Source organism: Oncorhynchus clarkii, chromosome 31 (genome assembly GCF_045791955.1).
Source record: "Oncorhynchus clarkii lewisi isolate Uvic-CL-2024 chromosome 31, UVic_Ocla_1.0, whole genome shotgun sequence".
Classification (NCBI taxonomy): domain Eukaryota; kingdom Metazoa; phylum Chordata; class Actinopteri; order Salmoniformes; family Salmonidae; genus Oncorhynchus; species Oncorhynchus clarkii.
Genome location: NC_092177.1, coordinates 8,520,272 through 8,538,233, shown reverse-complemented (window position 1 = coordinate 8,538,233; position 17,962 = coordinate 8,520,272). Strand labels below are relative to the sequence as shown.

The 17,962-nt window shown below is 43.3% G+C and overlaps 1 protein-coding gene across 1 annotated transcript in view; it reads left to right on the top strand.

Moving 5' to 3' along the window:
- LOC139390656 (protocadherin Fat 2-like) overlaps window positions 1-17,962 on the top strand; it is an 80,752-nt gene that overhangs the window by 8,279 nt on the left and 54,511 nt on the right. The window contains exons 2-7 of the mRNA XM_071137926.1: window positions 2,836-6,156; window positions 6,626-6,937; window positions 12,446-12,504; window positions 13,228-13,338; window positions 13,650-13,859; window positions 14,162-14,369. Of these exons, the coding sequence (XP_070994027.1) occupies window positions 2,853-6,156; window positions 6,626-6,937; window positions 12,446-12,504; window positions 13,228-13,338; window positions 13,650-13,859; window positions 14,162-14,369 (4,204 nt within the window). The 5' untranslated portion in view covers window positions 2,836-2,852. The remainder of the gene's footprint in view (window positions 1-2,835; window positions 6,157-6,625; window positions 6,938-12,445; window positions 12,505-13,227; window positions 13,339-13,649; window positions 13,860-14,161; window positions 14,370-17,962) is intronic.

Here is a 17,962-nt window from a genome sequence, read left to right as displayed (position 1 = left end):
TAGGACATCTACTTTGTGCATGCCACAAGTAATCTTTCCAACAATTGTTTACAGACAGATTATTTTACTTATAATTCACTATCACAATTCCAGTGGGTCAGAAGTTCACATACACTAAGTTGACTGTGCCTTTAAACAGCTTGGAAAATTCCTGAAAATGATGTCATGTCTTTAGAAGCTTCTGATAGGCTAATTGACATAATTTGAGTCAATTGGAGGTGTACCTGTGGATGTATTTTAAGACCTACCTTCAAACTCAGTGCCTCTTTGCTTGACATCATGGGAAAATCAAAAAAATAAATCAGCCAAGACCTCAGAAAAATAATTGTAGACCTCCACAAGTCTGGTTCATCCTTGGGAGCAATTTCCAAATGCCTGAAGGTACCACGTTCATCTGTACAAACAATAGTACTTAAGTATAAACACCATGGGACCACGCAGCCGTCATACCGCTCAGGAAGGAGACGCGTTCTGTCTCCTAGAGATGAACGTACTTTGGTGCGAAAGTGCAAATCAATCCCAGAACAACAGCAAAGGACCTTGTAAAGATGCTGGAGGAAACAGGTACAAAAGTATCTATATTTACAGGAAAGTCCTATATGGACATAACCTGAAAGGCTGCTCAGCAAGGAAGAAGCCACTGCTCCAAAACCGCCATAAAAAAGCCAGACTACGGTTTACAACTACACATGGGGACAAAGATTGTATTTTTTGGAGAAATGTCCTCTGGTCTGATTAAACAAAAATATAACTGTTTGTCTATAATGACTATCGTTATGTTTGGAGGAAAAAGGGGGATGCTTTCAAGCCGAAGATCACCATCCCAACCGTGAAGCACGGGGGTGGCAGCATCATGTTGTGGGGGTGCTTTGCTGCAGGAGGGACTGGTGCACTTCACAAAAAAGATGGCATCATGAGAAGGGAAAATTACGTGGATGTACTGAAGCAACATCTCAAGACATCAGTCAGGAAGTTAAAGCTTGGTCGCAAATGGGTCTTCCAAATGTACAATGCCCACAGCATACTTCTAAAGTTGTGGCAAAATTACTTAAGGACAACAAAGTCAATGTATTGGAGTGGCCATCACAAAGCCCTGATCTCAATTCCATAGAAAATTTGTGGGCAGAACTGAAAAAGCATGTGCGAGCAAGCAAGCAAGCATGTGCGAATCAGTTACACCAGCTCTGTCAGGTGAAATGGGCCAGATTTCCCCCAACTTATTGTGGGAAGCTTGTGGAAGGCTACCCGAAACGTTTGACCCAAGTTAAACAATTTAAAGGCAATGCTACCAAATACTAATTGAGTGTATGTAAACTTCTGACCCACTGGGAATGTGATGAAGGAAATAAAAGCTGAAATAAATCATTCTCTCGACTATTATTCTGACATTTCACATTCTTAAAATAAAGTGGTGACCCTAACTGAACTAAAACATGGAATTTTTACTAGGATTAAATGTCAGGAATTGTGAAAAACTGAGTTTAAATGTATTTGGCTAAGGTGTATGTAAACTTCCCACTTCAGCTGTACCTGACTCTGGCTGTCACCCCCCCCCCCCCCCCCCCCCCCTTTAGCAGTTGTTACGAGAGATGGCTGAGGAATGACTCATTTTAACACATTTGATTAGTCAAATCATCATTTATAATAATGTGTAAAGCCTTGTGTTCTTGTATGAGCATGTTTGTCTAAGCTAGTAATGATTCTACAGACCAAAACGATCGATCACTTTCTACAAGTGATGACACACTGAAAGTGAAAGGTTAGTTAGGTAAACAGTCATTTTGTTCGTGGCCACAGTAACAGATTGACAGGTATTTTATGTTATTTTTCAAGGAGCAGCTAATTATTAAGCGTTCCTCTCACTCCAGATCTCTCTGATATCTCCGGTAAACTTCAGGTGTAAGAGAGATGAAAAGGTAGCAGTCATGAAGCAAGAGCTATGGGCTTTTAAAGTGCTGAGAGATGGTCAAATCACCATGCAGGAATAATGGAGTCTTTATTGTTGCCAAGTACAGCACTAAAAACTAGACCATTTCACCTGAAGGCCAATTATATATTTGATTTATTTTGAGGATAATATCTGTAGTTTTTAGTTTTTATTGGCAAATATACTTTTTTTGTTATCCACTAGAGAAAAGGGCTCGTACCGTATATTTCACTATGAGTCTTATGAATTGTTGAGCTTTAAATGTGTTTACATTTAGGAGTAAAAGGGTCATGTCTGAACAGCCTACGCTGAACTGAAGACCGCTCAGAACACAGACAAAAGGTTGGAAACAAACCACCAAATCCTGTTTTACATCTGTCATCACGTAACAAATCCTTTTTTATTAACACATGTTGACAAAGGCTTTATAATAATGATTTGATAACCAGTTGTTGCACTCAAGGGAAAGGAATAATGACATGGGGGTGGGGGGGGGCACCACCTGTCTAATGCTGCTCTGAGGCTGTTTCTTGTCATCAAACAATGTATTGCTTTGCTTTGGTCAAGGCATGTTAGAACAGGAGACAAATACCTCACAGCAGGCTTTCACTGTGGTGTTGTGTCATTGGATCATTATTCTCACATTGTACTGCTCAGACAGGAGCAGGCGCTAGGGAAATGACTGATATGTTCACAATCTGGTCAACGAGATGTATTTTGTATGGACTTGTACGCAATTTAGATGTAGATGTTTTCCCGCCATATGAAGTCAAATCTAATTCTCTCTCTCTCTCTCTCTCTCTCTCTCTCTCTCTCTCTCTCTCTCTCTCTCTCTCTCTCTCTCTCTCTCTCTCTCTCTCTCTCTCTCTCTCTCTCTCTCTCTCTCTCTCTCTCTCTCTCTCTCTCAGAGCTGAGGATCCTGGTGATGACAGTGAAGATGGTTAAAACAGACACAAGTACACTACTCTTAGTGGTAGCGGTCTTACTAACCCTAGTAGCAAGTAACGAGTATCACAAAATACCAACAAAATGGAGTTTGGGAAAGGTGCTTGGAAAGGACAGCTCTCCCATGAGGTTCACTTATCATCTCTACAATGCCACCATTAATGAGAACTCAGCCCCCAGGACTGCTGTGGAGAGTCCCATCAAGATGGGCATCGTAGTGACCGATCCTTTCTGGGACATCAAGTTCAAACTCGTCTCTGGAGACGACGACGGCCTATTCAAAGCGGAGGAGGTCAGAGTAGGGGATTTCTGCATTCTGCGAATCAAAACGCGAAGCAGTAATTCTGCATCACTAAACAGGGAAGTAAGAGACAGTTATACTCTCACCATTGAAGCCACTGAAATCACGTACGACTTCCAGGCCAGGACCAAGGTATTGGTTCAGGTGATTGACACCAATGATCTGAAACCGCTCTTCTACCCAGCCTCGTACAACGTAGTCATCAGGGAAGACGCTCCGTTGAAGTCCAGCGTGGTCAGGGTCAGTGCGACAGACGCGGATATTGGCTGCAACGCTGAGTTCTATTACTCCTTCATGAGTAGAGCTCATCCGTTCGCCGTTGATCCTTTCACAGGCGTCATCAGCCTCGTCAAGAGACTGAACCACAGCCGAGCAGAAACCTACGATCTCACTGTATTAGCCGAGGACAGGACCAAGAAGATATCTGGGGTTCAGAAGTTTGGCAACGTGGCCAGGGTTAAAGTTACCATAGAAAAGGTCTCCTCAACCGCCCCCATCATCAAACCTCTCCCGGTTGTCCTGGCTCAGAAGGATGAAGACGAGAAGATAACTATTGATGTCCATGTAGAGTCGGGTGTAAAGCAGGTTGAGTCCGTTAGTATTGTTGGTGGGGATCCACAGAGGTATTTTGAAATGATTCCATCCAGCCTGCAAGGCAATGGATTCCAAGTGGTCTCCACCAAGAGAATGAACTGGTCTCAGAGCCCATCTGGATTAAACCTCTCCCTTCAAGCTAAAGACAAGAGCAATCCACCTTTAGTTTCTCCCGTTTCAGAAATCCATATCCCTCCCTATAAACAAAGCCTGTTTAGCTTTCTGGAAGACACTTACATTCTCACACTAAGTGAGTTTTCACCACCAAAAACACATGTGGTCAGAGTTAGTGTGAATCCGGCATATTTGAATGTTAGATTCCACATTAAAAGTAACTCTGATAGCCCCAAATTTAAGATTAACCCCAAAACAGGAACAATCGTTACCTCAGACTCCTTTGACTTCGAGAAAAAGTCTCGTTATGAATTCGACGTGATAGCGAATCACGGCGAAGCAGAGACCCATATAGTTGTTGAGATAACTGACGAAAACGACAACGCCCCCACATTCACCAAACCTTCATACCAAGCCACACTACCAGAGAACGTACCTATAGGCAGCAGCGTTCTAACAGTCTCTGCAATAGACGAGGACAGGGAACGAAATGGTTTTGTGACCTATGCCATAGCCAACTCAGCTCCTTCCCCATTCACAATAGACCCAATCAGTGGAGTGATCTCTACATCTGAGGATCTGGACTACGAGTTGATGAAGAGGTGGTATCATCTCAGAGTGTGGGCTTCGGACAGCGGCAGTCCCTTCAGTCATGTTTCTGAAAGCGCTGTGACGATCACCATGAGCAACGTCAACGACAACACCCCTCTGTTTGAGCAGGTGGGATGCAACGCCACCATACCTGTAGATTTAGCGGTGGGAGAGCCAATGGCAGAGCTGTCAGCTGTTGACCTGGACGAACTACAACAGCTCAGATATGTGATCGAGTCAGGGAATGACCAAAAACTGTTTGACATCGATGCTGTATCAGGAGTCATTACACTGATCAGACAGATACCCACAGCTTTGATAGAGACTGAATTACCTTCGTTCAGACTCAGAATCACAGCAACCGATGGTAAACATACCTCTGATCCCTCTGTTGTTACTGTTACTATCGGTAACCTGGGCACTGAAGCCACCGTCAGTTGTCAGGAGACTGGGATTTTCAAACAGCTTACAGACAAACTGATTGAATCCATAAAGCCAGGGTTGACTTTCCAGGATGAGGAATCCTTCTCGGACGTTCATATCATCAACCGCTACTCTCCTAAGTTCAACTCTGGCATCCCGAGTACTATTGACATCAGAGAGGACTTCCCTTTGAATTCAACTATCCTTTACTTCAAGGCTACGGATAACGACACTGGATTCAACAGCAAGCTTGTGTACGCTATCTCAAGTGGAAATGAAGATGGGTGTTTCTCCATTGGTATTTTCTCTGGGGAGCTTCAGCTTGTGTGTCCTTTAGACCAAGAAACCAAAGAGTTCTACATTTTGAACGTAACTGTCTATGACTTAGGAAGCCCACAAACCTCAGCATGGAAATTTCTCGCTGTGAATCTGTTGGATGTTAACGACAACCGACCAGTATTTGACCAATCCAGGTATGTAGTGCACATTCCAGAGAACACGGAGGTTGACACAAGGATATTCCAAGTGCACGCAACAGATTTAGACTCTGAGGACAATGGAAACATATTATATTCGATGCTAACTTTAACTGATCTTTTCAAGATCAATGAACTCACTGGCGAAGTGAAAGTGTCTGATCGTTTAGACAGAGAGGCCTTTCCCAGACATAACCTGAAGATAGAGGCTAGAGATCAGTCTAAAACAGACCCACAGCTCTTCTCTATGACCGATCTGGTGGTCGTGTTGGAGGACATCAACGACAATCCTCCCAAGTTCGTCCCCAAGATCTACAACATCAAAGTCCCCGAGGACGTTCCCATGGGGACGGTGCTACTGTGGGTCGAGAGCTACGACTTAGACCTGGGCAGCGCTGGACAGGTCAGCTACAACCTGAAGAACAGTGAGAACGGGGCCTTTTTTCTGGATGCGTTGACGGGATCTCTAACCCTTGAGAAGGAACTGGACTTCGAGAGGAAACAGTCTTACAACCTGACAGTTCGAGCGGTTGACCATGGCCTTCCTCGGTCACTTTCCTCCTCCTGTTTCATCGAGGTGGAGGTCCTGGATGTGAATGAGAACCTCAATAAGCCGGTCTTCTCCATGTTTGTCTATGAGGCCTCAGTGATGGAGGACGCTCCCGTGGGAACCTCAGTGTTCACGCTGACAGCAGCAGACAGGGACCTGGGGAGAGATGGAGTCGTCAGGTACCACATCCACGATGGATCTGGCCTGGGAGTTTTCATGATCGATGAGAAAACAGGTAAATATATATGTGTGCCTGTGTGCGTGTGTGCGTGTGCGTGTGCGTGCGTGTGCGTGTGCGTGTGCGTGTGTGTGTGTGTGTGTGTGTGTGTGTGTGTGTGTGTGTAATAATAGTAATGAACAATGTAAAAAAATAACCTGAGGCTTCTTGGGACCTGTCTATGTTCCTACATAATGGATACTTTACAGCTGATAGCCTGTGACCTCACAAAGTATCACGTTTCATTAGTATGCCTGACTCCTGTTGGAGAAAGGCTCTGTCATTATAGTGCTGAACACCTGCACTGACGCACCAGGCCTCCCTTTCAGAATATTACTCATACTTATAATGTGACAGTGTAGTATCCAGTTTTAACCAAATAACTATTTTTGGGGTCAACCTAGATGATTTAGCAAAGTTGTTCATCACCACACAAAAATGGAAATACAGATGGATGACATAAACGATTTCTCCTTCTGTTTTGCAGGTGTAATCCGCACGGCTGAGACATTGGACCGCGAGGCCGTCCCACACTACTGGCTGTCGGTCTATGCCAAAGACCTTGGCACCATCCCTCTAGTGACCTGGACAGACATATTTTTGGAAGTCCTGGACATCAATGATAACCCTCCCCAGATGTCCCAGCCGGTCTACTTCGGCTCCGTCCTGGAAAACATGCCTAAAGACAAGTCAGTGGTTCAGGTCACTGCTACTGACGTGGACAGCTCCTCTGAGGGGAAACTCACCTTCCAGCTGTTGGAGTCACCGCGAAGATATTTCACCATCAACACCAAGACAGGTAACTGACACATTTCACAAGGAAACACGAATCGATGTGATTTTTAAAGAGATTTTAAAGTGATTTTAAAGTGATTTTAAAGTGATTTTTAAAGAGATTTTAAAGTGATTTTAAAGTGATTTTCTGTAGTAGAAGTCGTAACACTTTTCAGGAAAGATAGACTGCTGTTTTGTGTCCATATTACACTCGACAACTCTACGTCAAATCTACATCTCAATACAAAGTTTAACTAGCTGTCATTTCTCACGTTGAGTAGAAAATGGTAGATTATAACATGTCTCAGCAGCACTGTGCACAGGCATCACTCAGGGTGTCATAACCGGTGGTGAAAACCGGCCAAGGTTAAACTACCCTTATTTTCTACCTATAAATGTACACAAAAACACAACAAATGATGCAGTCATGTCTGGGTGTGGGAGGGCAGTGAGTGTAAAATATCAACTTCTCAACCAGAAAGTTAAACCCCAAAATCTCTGACAGTTTCGTCATGCAGCTGAGTGTCTGTCACACAACAACATAGCATGGGCCTTTGAAGATGGGGCAAATTGCAACCAGATTCCACACGTCCGTCCATCCTCGACTTGTCATCTCTGCTGGGCTCTGTGTGTGTGTGTGTGTGTGTGTGTGTGTGTGTGTGTGTGTGTGTGTGTGTGTGTGTGTGTGTGTGTGTGTGTGTGTGTGTGTGTGTGTGTGTGTGTGAGTGTGTGTCTGTGTCTGTGTCTGTGTCTGTGTCTGTGTGTGTGTGTGTGTTGTGCCTCCCTACCCTAGGCTAACACCAAAGGATTAAAGCTGAAAAGGAGCTCCATTAATGCCTTGGAAGATGTACAATAGATTAGATGTTTTATAGAAACCCCCAGTGTAATCAAGACACAGGTTAGTTTCGCTGAGACTGCCTGGAGTGATCTGAGTGCGGAGGGGAAAACTGAAAACTAGCTGTTATTTGCAGCAGGTTCGCAACTCTCTTTCTTATTGGTCTATTAACTTAATTACGGTCTGGTGATGTCAAAACTCCATCCCACGGAAACAGGCTGAAATTTCAGGTGGTCTTTTCAAACAGCTCTTACACTAAAATGACTGTATCCTCATTTATACTGAGTGTACAAAATATTAGACCAGGTAAATCCAGGTGATGGTCCCTTATTGATGTCACCTGTTAAATCCACTTCAACAAGTGTAGATGAAGGGGAGGAGAAAGGTTAAAGAAGGATCTTTAAGCCTTGAGACAATTGGGACATGTATTGTTAATGTGTGCTATTCAGAGGGTGAATGGACAAGACAACATATTTAAGTGCCCTTGAACAGGGGATGGTAGTAGGTGCCAGGCCGGTTTGAGTGTCTAACGCTGATGAGTTTTTCACGCTCAACAGTTTCCCGTGTGTGTCAAAAGGACATCCGGCCAACTGGAATCCCTGTGGAACGCTTTCGACCCCTTGTAGAGTCCATGCCCTGACGAATTGATGCTAGTTCAGAGGGCAAAAAGGGTGTTCAATAGCCTGAAGGTGTTCCTAATGTTTTGCACATTCAGTGTATATAAAACACAGGAAAATCAGGCCTTTAAACTCATTACTACGACACAGGCCTTGTTTTTCTACAAAGTGAAGAGTATAGGTGGAATAAAACACTTGATCAATAAAGTGAAAACTCAACTTCTATCACTCAACAGCATGGTAGATTTATGGCTCGTCGTGAGAGGATATGAGCTGTGCTCCTCATGTCTGAACAGGATACACATGACTCAGAGAAGTCTGACTAAGATCTCAGTTCAGGAGTGTAGCAGCAAAGTACACACAGTACAGTATCTGTCCTAACAGAAAGTCAGCTCAGAACCAATAGTACATTTAAATACAAGCAGTGTAGCCGTATTACCAGCTGGAAGATACACAAAAACAAAAACTTGGAAAATAAATCATATTTTGGGGGATGCTTATATTTGTCCTGTTATTCATTTATAGACGTGTGCAACAGAAATGCCTTTCTTGCATATCCTAACTCCCCCAGTGGGTGGAGTCACCATTGTCCAGCACCCCTGGAGAAACTGGGAATAACTGCACAGAGAAATATTTATTTGTGGGCTCCAGGATTTAAACCAGCGACCTTCCGGTAAACTGGCCCAACGTGCTAACCTTTTTGGCCACCTGCTATCCCAGAAAAATCCTATGAGGTCAAGAGTCCTCTTTACAAGGAGATCAAGCAGAGAAGGGCAACTCCATTACGAAAAACACTGACACAGGATGTGAACCGACAAGTCTCAGCTAATGATAAAAGCAACAGCAACATTTCTAACGCGTCTCCCGTAAAGACCCAGCAGGATGGGTTTTGAGTGCCGTAAAAGCATTTCGCTTTTACAGCACTCCCCCCCCCCCCCCCCCCCGCCCACCAAACACACACACACACACACACACACAATGTGTAATCAGTCCCTGGGGTGTCACTTGGGGCAGTCGGATGGTGTACTAAACTGAACTCTGATATATACTCTGATATATCAACTCAGGCTGTGATCCAGACAGCCTCACCCAGATTTCAACACAAAAGACTAAAAAAGTCCAAACCAGTCATGTAACCTGTTTTGTCAGTTTTTCTGATCACATAGTCACTTTAATTTGGCAGGAGAATTATCCTACTAAAGGAATAGAAGCTTATCAGTGGATAGATTGGGTAAGGGAAAGTGGGATACCTAGTCAGATTGTAGCAGGTTGACGTTTATTGTCAAATGATTTGTCCTGGGGGGAGAGCTGAGCGATTTCCCTTTAGGCTAGCTGCAATGTGAAAATTGGCTGTTTTGTAAAATTTGTGAAATCAAAATGATATTTTTGTTCTTCATTTAAGGTTAGGGTTGGACATTAGGGTTAGCAGTGTGGTTAAGGTTAGGGTTAAGTTTAGGATTAGGTTTAAAATCTGATTTCATGACTTTGTGGCTGTGCTAGCTAGTGACCACTCTGCAGACTCCAGAACATCATTCACCATGAAAGATGTTAACCTGCTTCACTGTATTGGCTCTTGCTACACACATTATAATAGTAAAGCGTCCACAGACCTAAAAGGTTGAGTATTTTATGAAAATAAGAGACTCTGGAAAGCTCTCAGAGGTTTCTTTAGTGACGACTATAAAGCAAAATAAACGCTGTTAGAAAAACAGACTTGTGGGAAGGAAGAAGAGTGAACCAGTTTGCCTGGGGCTCGGACAGTGACAGGTGTGCTGGGTCATTCCGCTATTTAGGTGTCTTTTGAGAAGCGTAACTTGGTTTAAAAAAATATGTAACTTTTGATTTCAGCACATTTTACCATTCTGTCACAAAGAGCGCATGTTCAACAATAAAAAACGATCCTATCTCAAGAGGTTTACAACAAAACGACTGTAGTAAGGGCCTATTAAAGGCAGTGGTGGGAAAAGTACCCATTTGTCATACTTGAATAAAAGTAAAGATACCTCAATAGAAAATGACTCAAGTAAAGATGAAAGTCACCCAGTAAGATACTACTTGCGAAAAAGTCTAAAACTATTTGGTTTTAAATATACTTAAGATTCAAAAGTAAATTAAATTGATAGAATATACATAAGTATACAAAAAATAAAAGTATAAATCATTTCAAATTCCTTATATCAAGGGGATACATCAGGATCTTTTCAGAGTCAGATATATTAGATGAACTCATGGATACAATTTTTATTTCCCCGTGACCAATATATATATATATATAATATGAAGGAAATTATAGGAAGTTTCGCGAGCCAATGCTAACGCTGGTTAGCAATTATGCTAGTGCTATTTAGCAACTTCCTTCAAACTACACTCTGAGACATACAGTGAATTTTCTCCACATTTTGTTAAGTTACAGCCTTATTCAAAAACGGATTAAGTTGCCCCCCCCCCCCATCAATCTACACACAGTTCTCCATAATGACAAAGCAAGGTTTAGACATTTTAGCAAATATATAAAAATATATATATAAGTATTTACATAAGTATTCAGGCCCTTTACTCAGGACATTGTTGAAGAACCTTTAGCAGTGATTATAGCCACGAGTCTTCTTGGGTGTGACGTTACAAGCTTGGCACACCTGTATTTGGGGAGTTCCTTCCATTCTTCTCTGCAGATCCTCTCAAGCTCTGTCAGGTTGGAAGGGGAGCGCTGCTGCACAGCTATTTTCAGGTCTCTCCAGAGATGTTATATCGGGTTCAAGTCCGGGCTCTGGCTGGGCCACTCAAGGACATTCAGAAACCTGTTCCGAAGCCACTCCTGCGTTGTCTTGGCTGTGTGCTTAGGGTCATTGTCCTGTTGGAAGGTGAACGTTCGCCACAGTATGAGGTCCTGAGCGCTCTGGAGCAGGTTTTCATCAAGGAACTCTCTGTACTTTGCTCCGTTAATCTTTCCCTCGATCCTGACTAGTCTTCCAGTCCCTGCCGCTGAAAAAAATAGCCACCACCATGCTTCACGGTAGGGATGGTATTGACCAGGTGATGAGCAGTGCCTATTTTCCTCCAGACGTGCCGCTTGGCATTCAGACTAAAGAGTTCAATCTTTGTTTCATCAGACCAGAGAATCTCATAGTCTGAGTGTCCTTTAGGTGCCTTTTGGCAAACTCCAAGCGGACTATCATGTGCCTTAAACTGAGGAGTGGCTTGCGTCTAGCCTCTCTACCATAAAGGCCTGATTGGTGTGTGATGAGTGCTGAGGTGATGGTTGTCCTTCTGGAAGGTTCTCCCATCTCCACAGAGGAACTCTGGCGATCTGTCAGAGTGACCATTAGGTTGTTGGTCACCTCCTTGACCAAGGCCCTCCTCCTTCAATTGCTCTTGTTGGCCGGGCAGCCAGCTCTAGTGGTTCCAAACTTCTTCCATTTAAGAATGATGGCGGCCACTGTGTTTTTGGGGACCTTCAATGCAAAGTTTTGATGGTGCTGGAAGGTGGTGTTGGTCAGTAGGAGGCACTCTTTCCTCTGGTCTAAAATAAATTATCCCAATGCCCAAGAGCAGTGATTGGGGACATTTCCCTTTGTAAGAGTAATGGCACATTAAATGGGATATCGAATGGGACATCGGATGGGACATTAAATGGGTGCCCTGGCTCTCTGTGGTCACTAAATATCCCATGGCACTTATTGTAAGAGTATGGGTATTTACCCCGGTGTCCTGGCTAAATTCCCAATCTGGCCCTCATACCATCATGGCCACCTAATCCTCCCCAGCTTCCAATTGGCCTCTCTCCCCTGTAACTATTCCCAAGGCTGTTGTTGTAAATGAGAATGTGTATTCAGTCAACTTACCTGGTAAAATATGGGTAAAATAAAATAAATAAATCAAAATACAATTAAATATTGGTGCACAATTTCTACTTAAAATACCAAAGAGACTCAAAAGACACTCATTTCGTGGAACTACCCTGCTACTGCTGTCCATGTGGGAAAGATTCCTTACTGATGACCCTGCTCCTTCTTCCTGCTTCCCTCCCATCTCCTCCATCCCCCCCCTCTCTCTCTGTCGTTCCCCCTCTCTGTTTTCTTAGGCATCATCAGCACTCTGACCTCTCTGGACCGGGAACTGAAATCTGAGCACAGTGTTGAGGTGAGAGACTGAACCACCTGCTTGTGATTAAACAACATGTGCATTTTTAATGAGATCGTTAAAAGGCCTAACCATGAGAGCTTAAACTAGACTATAAATTATCCATAATGTGTGTAGTCTTTATAAAGAACATTGCTCACAAAATACATGTGATTTATGATACATACAATTTTTTTTTTAAATTAAATCTCAATCAATACTCCACAGACTAAACCCTCTTCCTCCTTATCCTACTGTTAGACTAAACCCTCTTCCTCCTTATCCTACTGTTAGACTAAACCCTCTTCCTCCTTATCCTACTGTTAGACTAAACCCTCTTCCTCCATATCCTACTGTTAGACTAAACCCTCTTCCTCCATATCCTACTGTTAGACTAAACCCTCTTCCTCCATATCCTACTTTTAGACTAAACCCTCTTCCTCCATATCCTACTGTTAGACTAAACCCTCTTCCTCCATATCCTACTGTTAGACTAATCTCTCTTCCTCCACATCCTACTGTTCGACTAACTAAACCCCTCTTCCTCCACATCCTACTGTTCGACTAACTAAACCCCTCTTCCTCCACATCCTACTGTTCGACTAACTAAACCCCTCTTCCTCCACATCCTATTGTTCGACTAACTAAACCCCTCTTCCTCCACATCCTACTGTTCGACTAACTAAACCCCTCTTCCTCCACATCCTACTGTTCGACTAACTAAACCCCTCTTCCTCCTCTCAGGTGATAGTGTCGGACAACGGAGCCCCTCCTCTCCGCTCCACCTCGACAGTGATCATCCAGGTGCTGGATGAGAACGACAACAGACCCCAGTTCAACCACAAGCTCTTCCAGGTCTGCTTTTGTTGACTCTTTGGGGTCTCCTACATTTATAAACGCAGCCTACAAAGGGCAGCCCATTTCAGATTTTTTTTTTCAACTAATTGCTATTTTGACCAATCACATCAGATCTTTTCGCATCATATCTTTTTCAGAGCTGATCTGATTGGTCAAAATGCCATTGTGCACTACTTCTGACAAGGACCATGTAGGGATCTGGCAACAAGAAGTGCACTATTTATGGAATAGGATGCCATGCACATTGTGACAACTAAAAAGGGCATTTGTAAATAAATGTGACTGATTGATTCATTGATTGTTTCCAGGTCAAACTACCTGAGCAACACAGGGGTCAGGGGGTGAAGCCACAGGTGGAGGTGTGTCGGATGGTTGCCCAGGATGACGATGAAGGGCCTAATGCTGAGGTCACCTTCAGTCTCCAGGACAACCAGAACGAGAAGTTTGAGATCCATCCAGACACTGGGGTGGTGACGGCACGGGGAGACTTCACAGCAGGAAACTACAGCATCCTCACGGTAGGTGGACAATATTATGATAGAACACCACAATTACCATGTTCCGCTGATTCTTCTGCTTTTCACATTCACACAAAATGGTGGAACACTCTTTAGGGACACCTGCTAACCATAAACAAATACAATCACACCTTCTTTCATGGCTCTCATTCACATGCAGGGAGTGTGTAAACTTGCATGTGAATACCATTGTGATGAACCCTGTCATTTTCTTATGTACTGTGATGAGTAACACAAAGATCCACACCCCAGCGCAATAACATTAACATTGTCCTCTCCATCCTAACCCTTCCCTCTGTCAGATCAAAGCAAAGGACCATGGGAGCCCGGTGAGATCGTCGACAGTCCGCCTCGACGTAGAGTGGATCTCCAAGCCGACGCCCACCTCCGATCCGCTGACGTTTGACGAGCCACACTTCACCTTCGCTGTCATGGAGACGGATCCTGTCACTCACATGGTGGGGATCATCCTCACGGAGACACAGAGGCTACTGTGGTATGACATCACAGGTGAGGACTAACATCGGTAACTCTGATGGGTGGAGATGTGCAGTATGTTGTGTGTTGTGTGTTGTGTGTTGTGTGTTGTGTGGTGTGTGTTGTGTGTTGTGTGTTGTGTGCAGTGTGTTGTGTGCAGTATGTTGTGTGTTGTGTGTTGTGTGTTGTGTGCAGTGTGTTGTGTGTTGTGTGTTGTGTGTTGTGTGTTGTGTGCAGTATGTTGTGTGTTGTGTGTTGTTGCAGTGTGTTGTGTGCAGTATGTTGTGTGTTGTGTGCAGTATGTTGTGTGTTGTGTGTTGTGTGTTGTGTGCAGTGTGTTGTGTGTTGTGTGCAGTGTGTTGTGTGTTGTGTGCAGTGTGTTGTGTGTTGTGTGCAGTATGTTGTGTGTTGTGTGTTGTGTGTTGTGTGTTGTGTGTTGTGTGTTATGTGCAGTATGTTGTGTGTTGTGTGCAGTGTGTTGTGTGTTGTGTGTTGTGTGCAGTATGTTGTGTGCAGTATGTTGTTTGTTGTGTGCAGTATGTTGTGTGTTGTGTGTTGTGTGTTGTGTGTTGTGTGCAGTGTGTTGTGTGTTGTGTGTTGTGTGTTGTGTGCAGTATGTTGTTGTGTTGTGTGTTGTGTGTTGTGTGCAGTGTGTTGTGTGTTGTGTGCAGTGTGTTGTGTGTTGTATGTTGTGTGTTGTGTGTTGTGTGTTGTGTGCAGTGTGTTGTGTGTTGTGTGTTGTGTGTTGTGTGTTGTGTGTTGTGTGCAGTGTGTTGTGTGCAGTGTGTTGTGTGTTGTGTGTTGTGTGTTGTGTGCAGTGTGTTGTGTGTTGTGTGCAGTGTGCTGTGTGTTGTGTGTTGTGTGTTGTGTGTTGTGTGCAGTGTGTTGTGTGTTGTGTGTTGTGTGTTGTGTGCAGTGTGTTGTGTGTTGTGTGTTGTGTGTTGTGTGCAGTGTGTTGTGTGTTGTATGTTGTGTGTTGTGTGTTGTGTGTTGTGTGTTGTGTGCAGTGTGTTGTGTGTTGTGTGTTGTGTGTTGTGTGCAGTATGTTGTGTGTTGTGTGTTGTGTGTTGTGTGCAGTGTGTTGTGTGTTGTGTGTTGTGTGTTGTGTGCAGTGTGTTGTGTATTGTGTGTTGTGTGTTGTGTGTTGTGTGTTGTGTGTTGTGTGCAGTGTGTTGTGTGTTGTGTGCAGTGTGCTGTGTGTTGTGTGAGGTGTGTTGGTGATATGGACCATGCAAAAGTAGAGATAAGTGTTTTTTTTTAGTGAGTAGAATTACACCTTATTTTCTAGAAACTAAAATATGATCAGATTTGTGTAATTTGATGTTGCTATAGCAATAGTTATATTAGCTGAGACAATAAAGGCTTAGAGTAAAAATAGCTGTTTTATTACACTGACCAAAGGGGATGAGTCAACATGAAGATGATCTGTCAACATGTACTTATCAAGACAAAACCTGACCCGTCATGAGATTGCAAAGGGATTGCGAAGGAAGGGAGATTATTATTGAGGAGAATGTGGCATGGGAGTCGTGTTTTGCTGTGCTCTGTGTGTTTTGCTGTGCTCTGTGTGTTTTGCGGTGCTCTGTGTGTTTTGCTGTGCTCTGTGTGTTTTGCTGTGCTCTGTGTGTTTTGCTGTGCTCTGTGTGTTTTACTGTGCTCTGTGTGTTTTGCTGTGCCCTGTGTGTTTTGCTGTGCTTTGTGTGTTTTGCTGTGCCCTGTGTAAACTATGATGGTAATACATTGAGTTCATGTCAGCCTGCTGTTGAACAGAGTAGAGCAGGCCTGGTCTCGGTGTGGCAGATAACACCTCAGCTAGAGGCAGTTGCTCAATGTGTGTGTGTGTGTGTGTGTGTGTGTGTGTGTGTGTGTGTGCGTGCATGCGTGCGCGTGTGTGTGTGCCCTACACCCCAGCATGAGGAGAACACAGCCATATTTCCTCAGATGAAGGGCCAGGACACGACAGGATAGGTAGAGCCTAACTCTGATGGATGATCTGCCTCACGTGGCCACGTGGCAGAGCACGCTGCTGACCCTTTGCTAAAGTATTCATCCAGCTCTTTGACAATTAAATTAAAACCTTTATATAACCTTTATATAACCTTTATATAACCTTTATTTAACTTTGATTTAACCTTTATATAACCTTTATTTAACCTTTATATAACCTTTATTTAACCTTTATATAACCTTTATTTAACCTTTATATAACCTTTATATAAACTTTATATAACCTTTATAAAACATTTATTTAACCTTTATATAACCTTTATTTAACCTTTATTTAACCTTTATATAACCTTTATATAACCTTTATTTATGGGCCAATGGTGCGCCGCCCAACGGGACTCCTAATCACGGCCGGGTTGTGATACATCCTGTAACACTATAGTATTACAATTCCTGCTGCAGAGATATGTTTGTGAAATTATTCCAATGAAAGCAAGCCTTTGCGATGGGACATGCATGAACTCAAACATGGCAATTTAGATGGCGCATTTGGAAAAGCGTTTGATGGCTGAGTGTGGCAGCCAATGCACTTCTAACGCGGTGAGGTTTTCATGTTTTTATTTGACTTGTTCTTCGACTGTGAACAGCTGCCCTCCATCTGGTCAACCAATATATATTTAAACAATCTATTTCTTCTTTGCCTCTTTCAATATTTTTTAAATCTGGGCATGGAATACATTTGATGTTTGTTTTCCCGCAGATGAGCGTTTTTCATCATGAATGTTGTTCTAAAGGCAGCTTCACAGTCATCAAACCTCTAAACCTCTAACCAATTATAACTTTGCAGCTGGCCTATCTAAGGGGAAATCGCTCAGTTCTGCCTACAGAACAACCAACTGGGCACACACTGGTTGAATCAACATTGTTTCCACATAACTTCAATGAAATTACGTTCAACCAACGTGGAATAGACGTTGAATTGACGTCTGTGTCCAGTGGGAAGAATGGCAATGACAATAATGACAATAATAATGACAATAAACACCAACTTGCATTTTTGTTTTTCACATGTTGCAAAAGCACCAACTAGAAATCTAAACATTTGATTAATTATTCAATAATTCTCAACATTTTGTGGCAGAAGTTGTTATTTTTTATGTTGTATTTTCATGTAGTCCCCACCGGTGGCATTAAAAGGGAAAGCTTGTTTAAAATGGAGTCATGTGAGCCTTGAAAAGGTGCATCTATTTCTTAATAAACACCATCTGGCTGAACAAGCATGAGCTTTACCCCTACTGTTCCTGACGTCTGTTCGAAGTGTGTCGCTGCCAAACGTTTCCCCTTAAACAATTGTGTTACACTTATTCTGCGACACTTGGACACAGGGGGCCAACCCTTTGCTGCAACCTTGTTTTCTGTCATTAATACATACATGGCTGAGCATGTGAGGATGACGGTGGTTCGTTGGCCCCATACCGGCACATCGTTTTTGATTTACTCTCAGTAAATGAGGCATAATATGCACAGGGAGTAATGCGGGTGCAAAACAGTACCTGTGTTTGTGTCCGTATTCAGTGAAGGGAGAGGCCTTTTAGCTCACATTCTGTATTCACAAGCACGCATGCAGGACGATGGCCAACAAGATTCGAAGGGGTGAAATTAGGTATTGACCTCTCTCA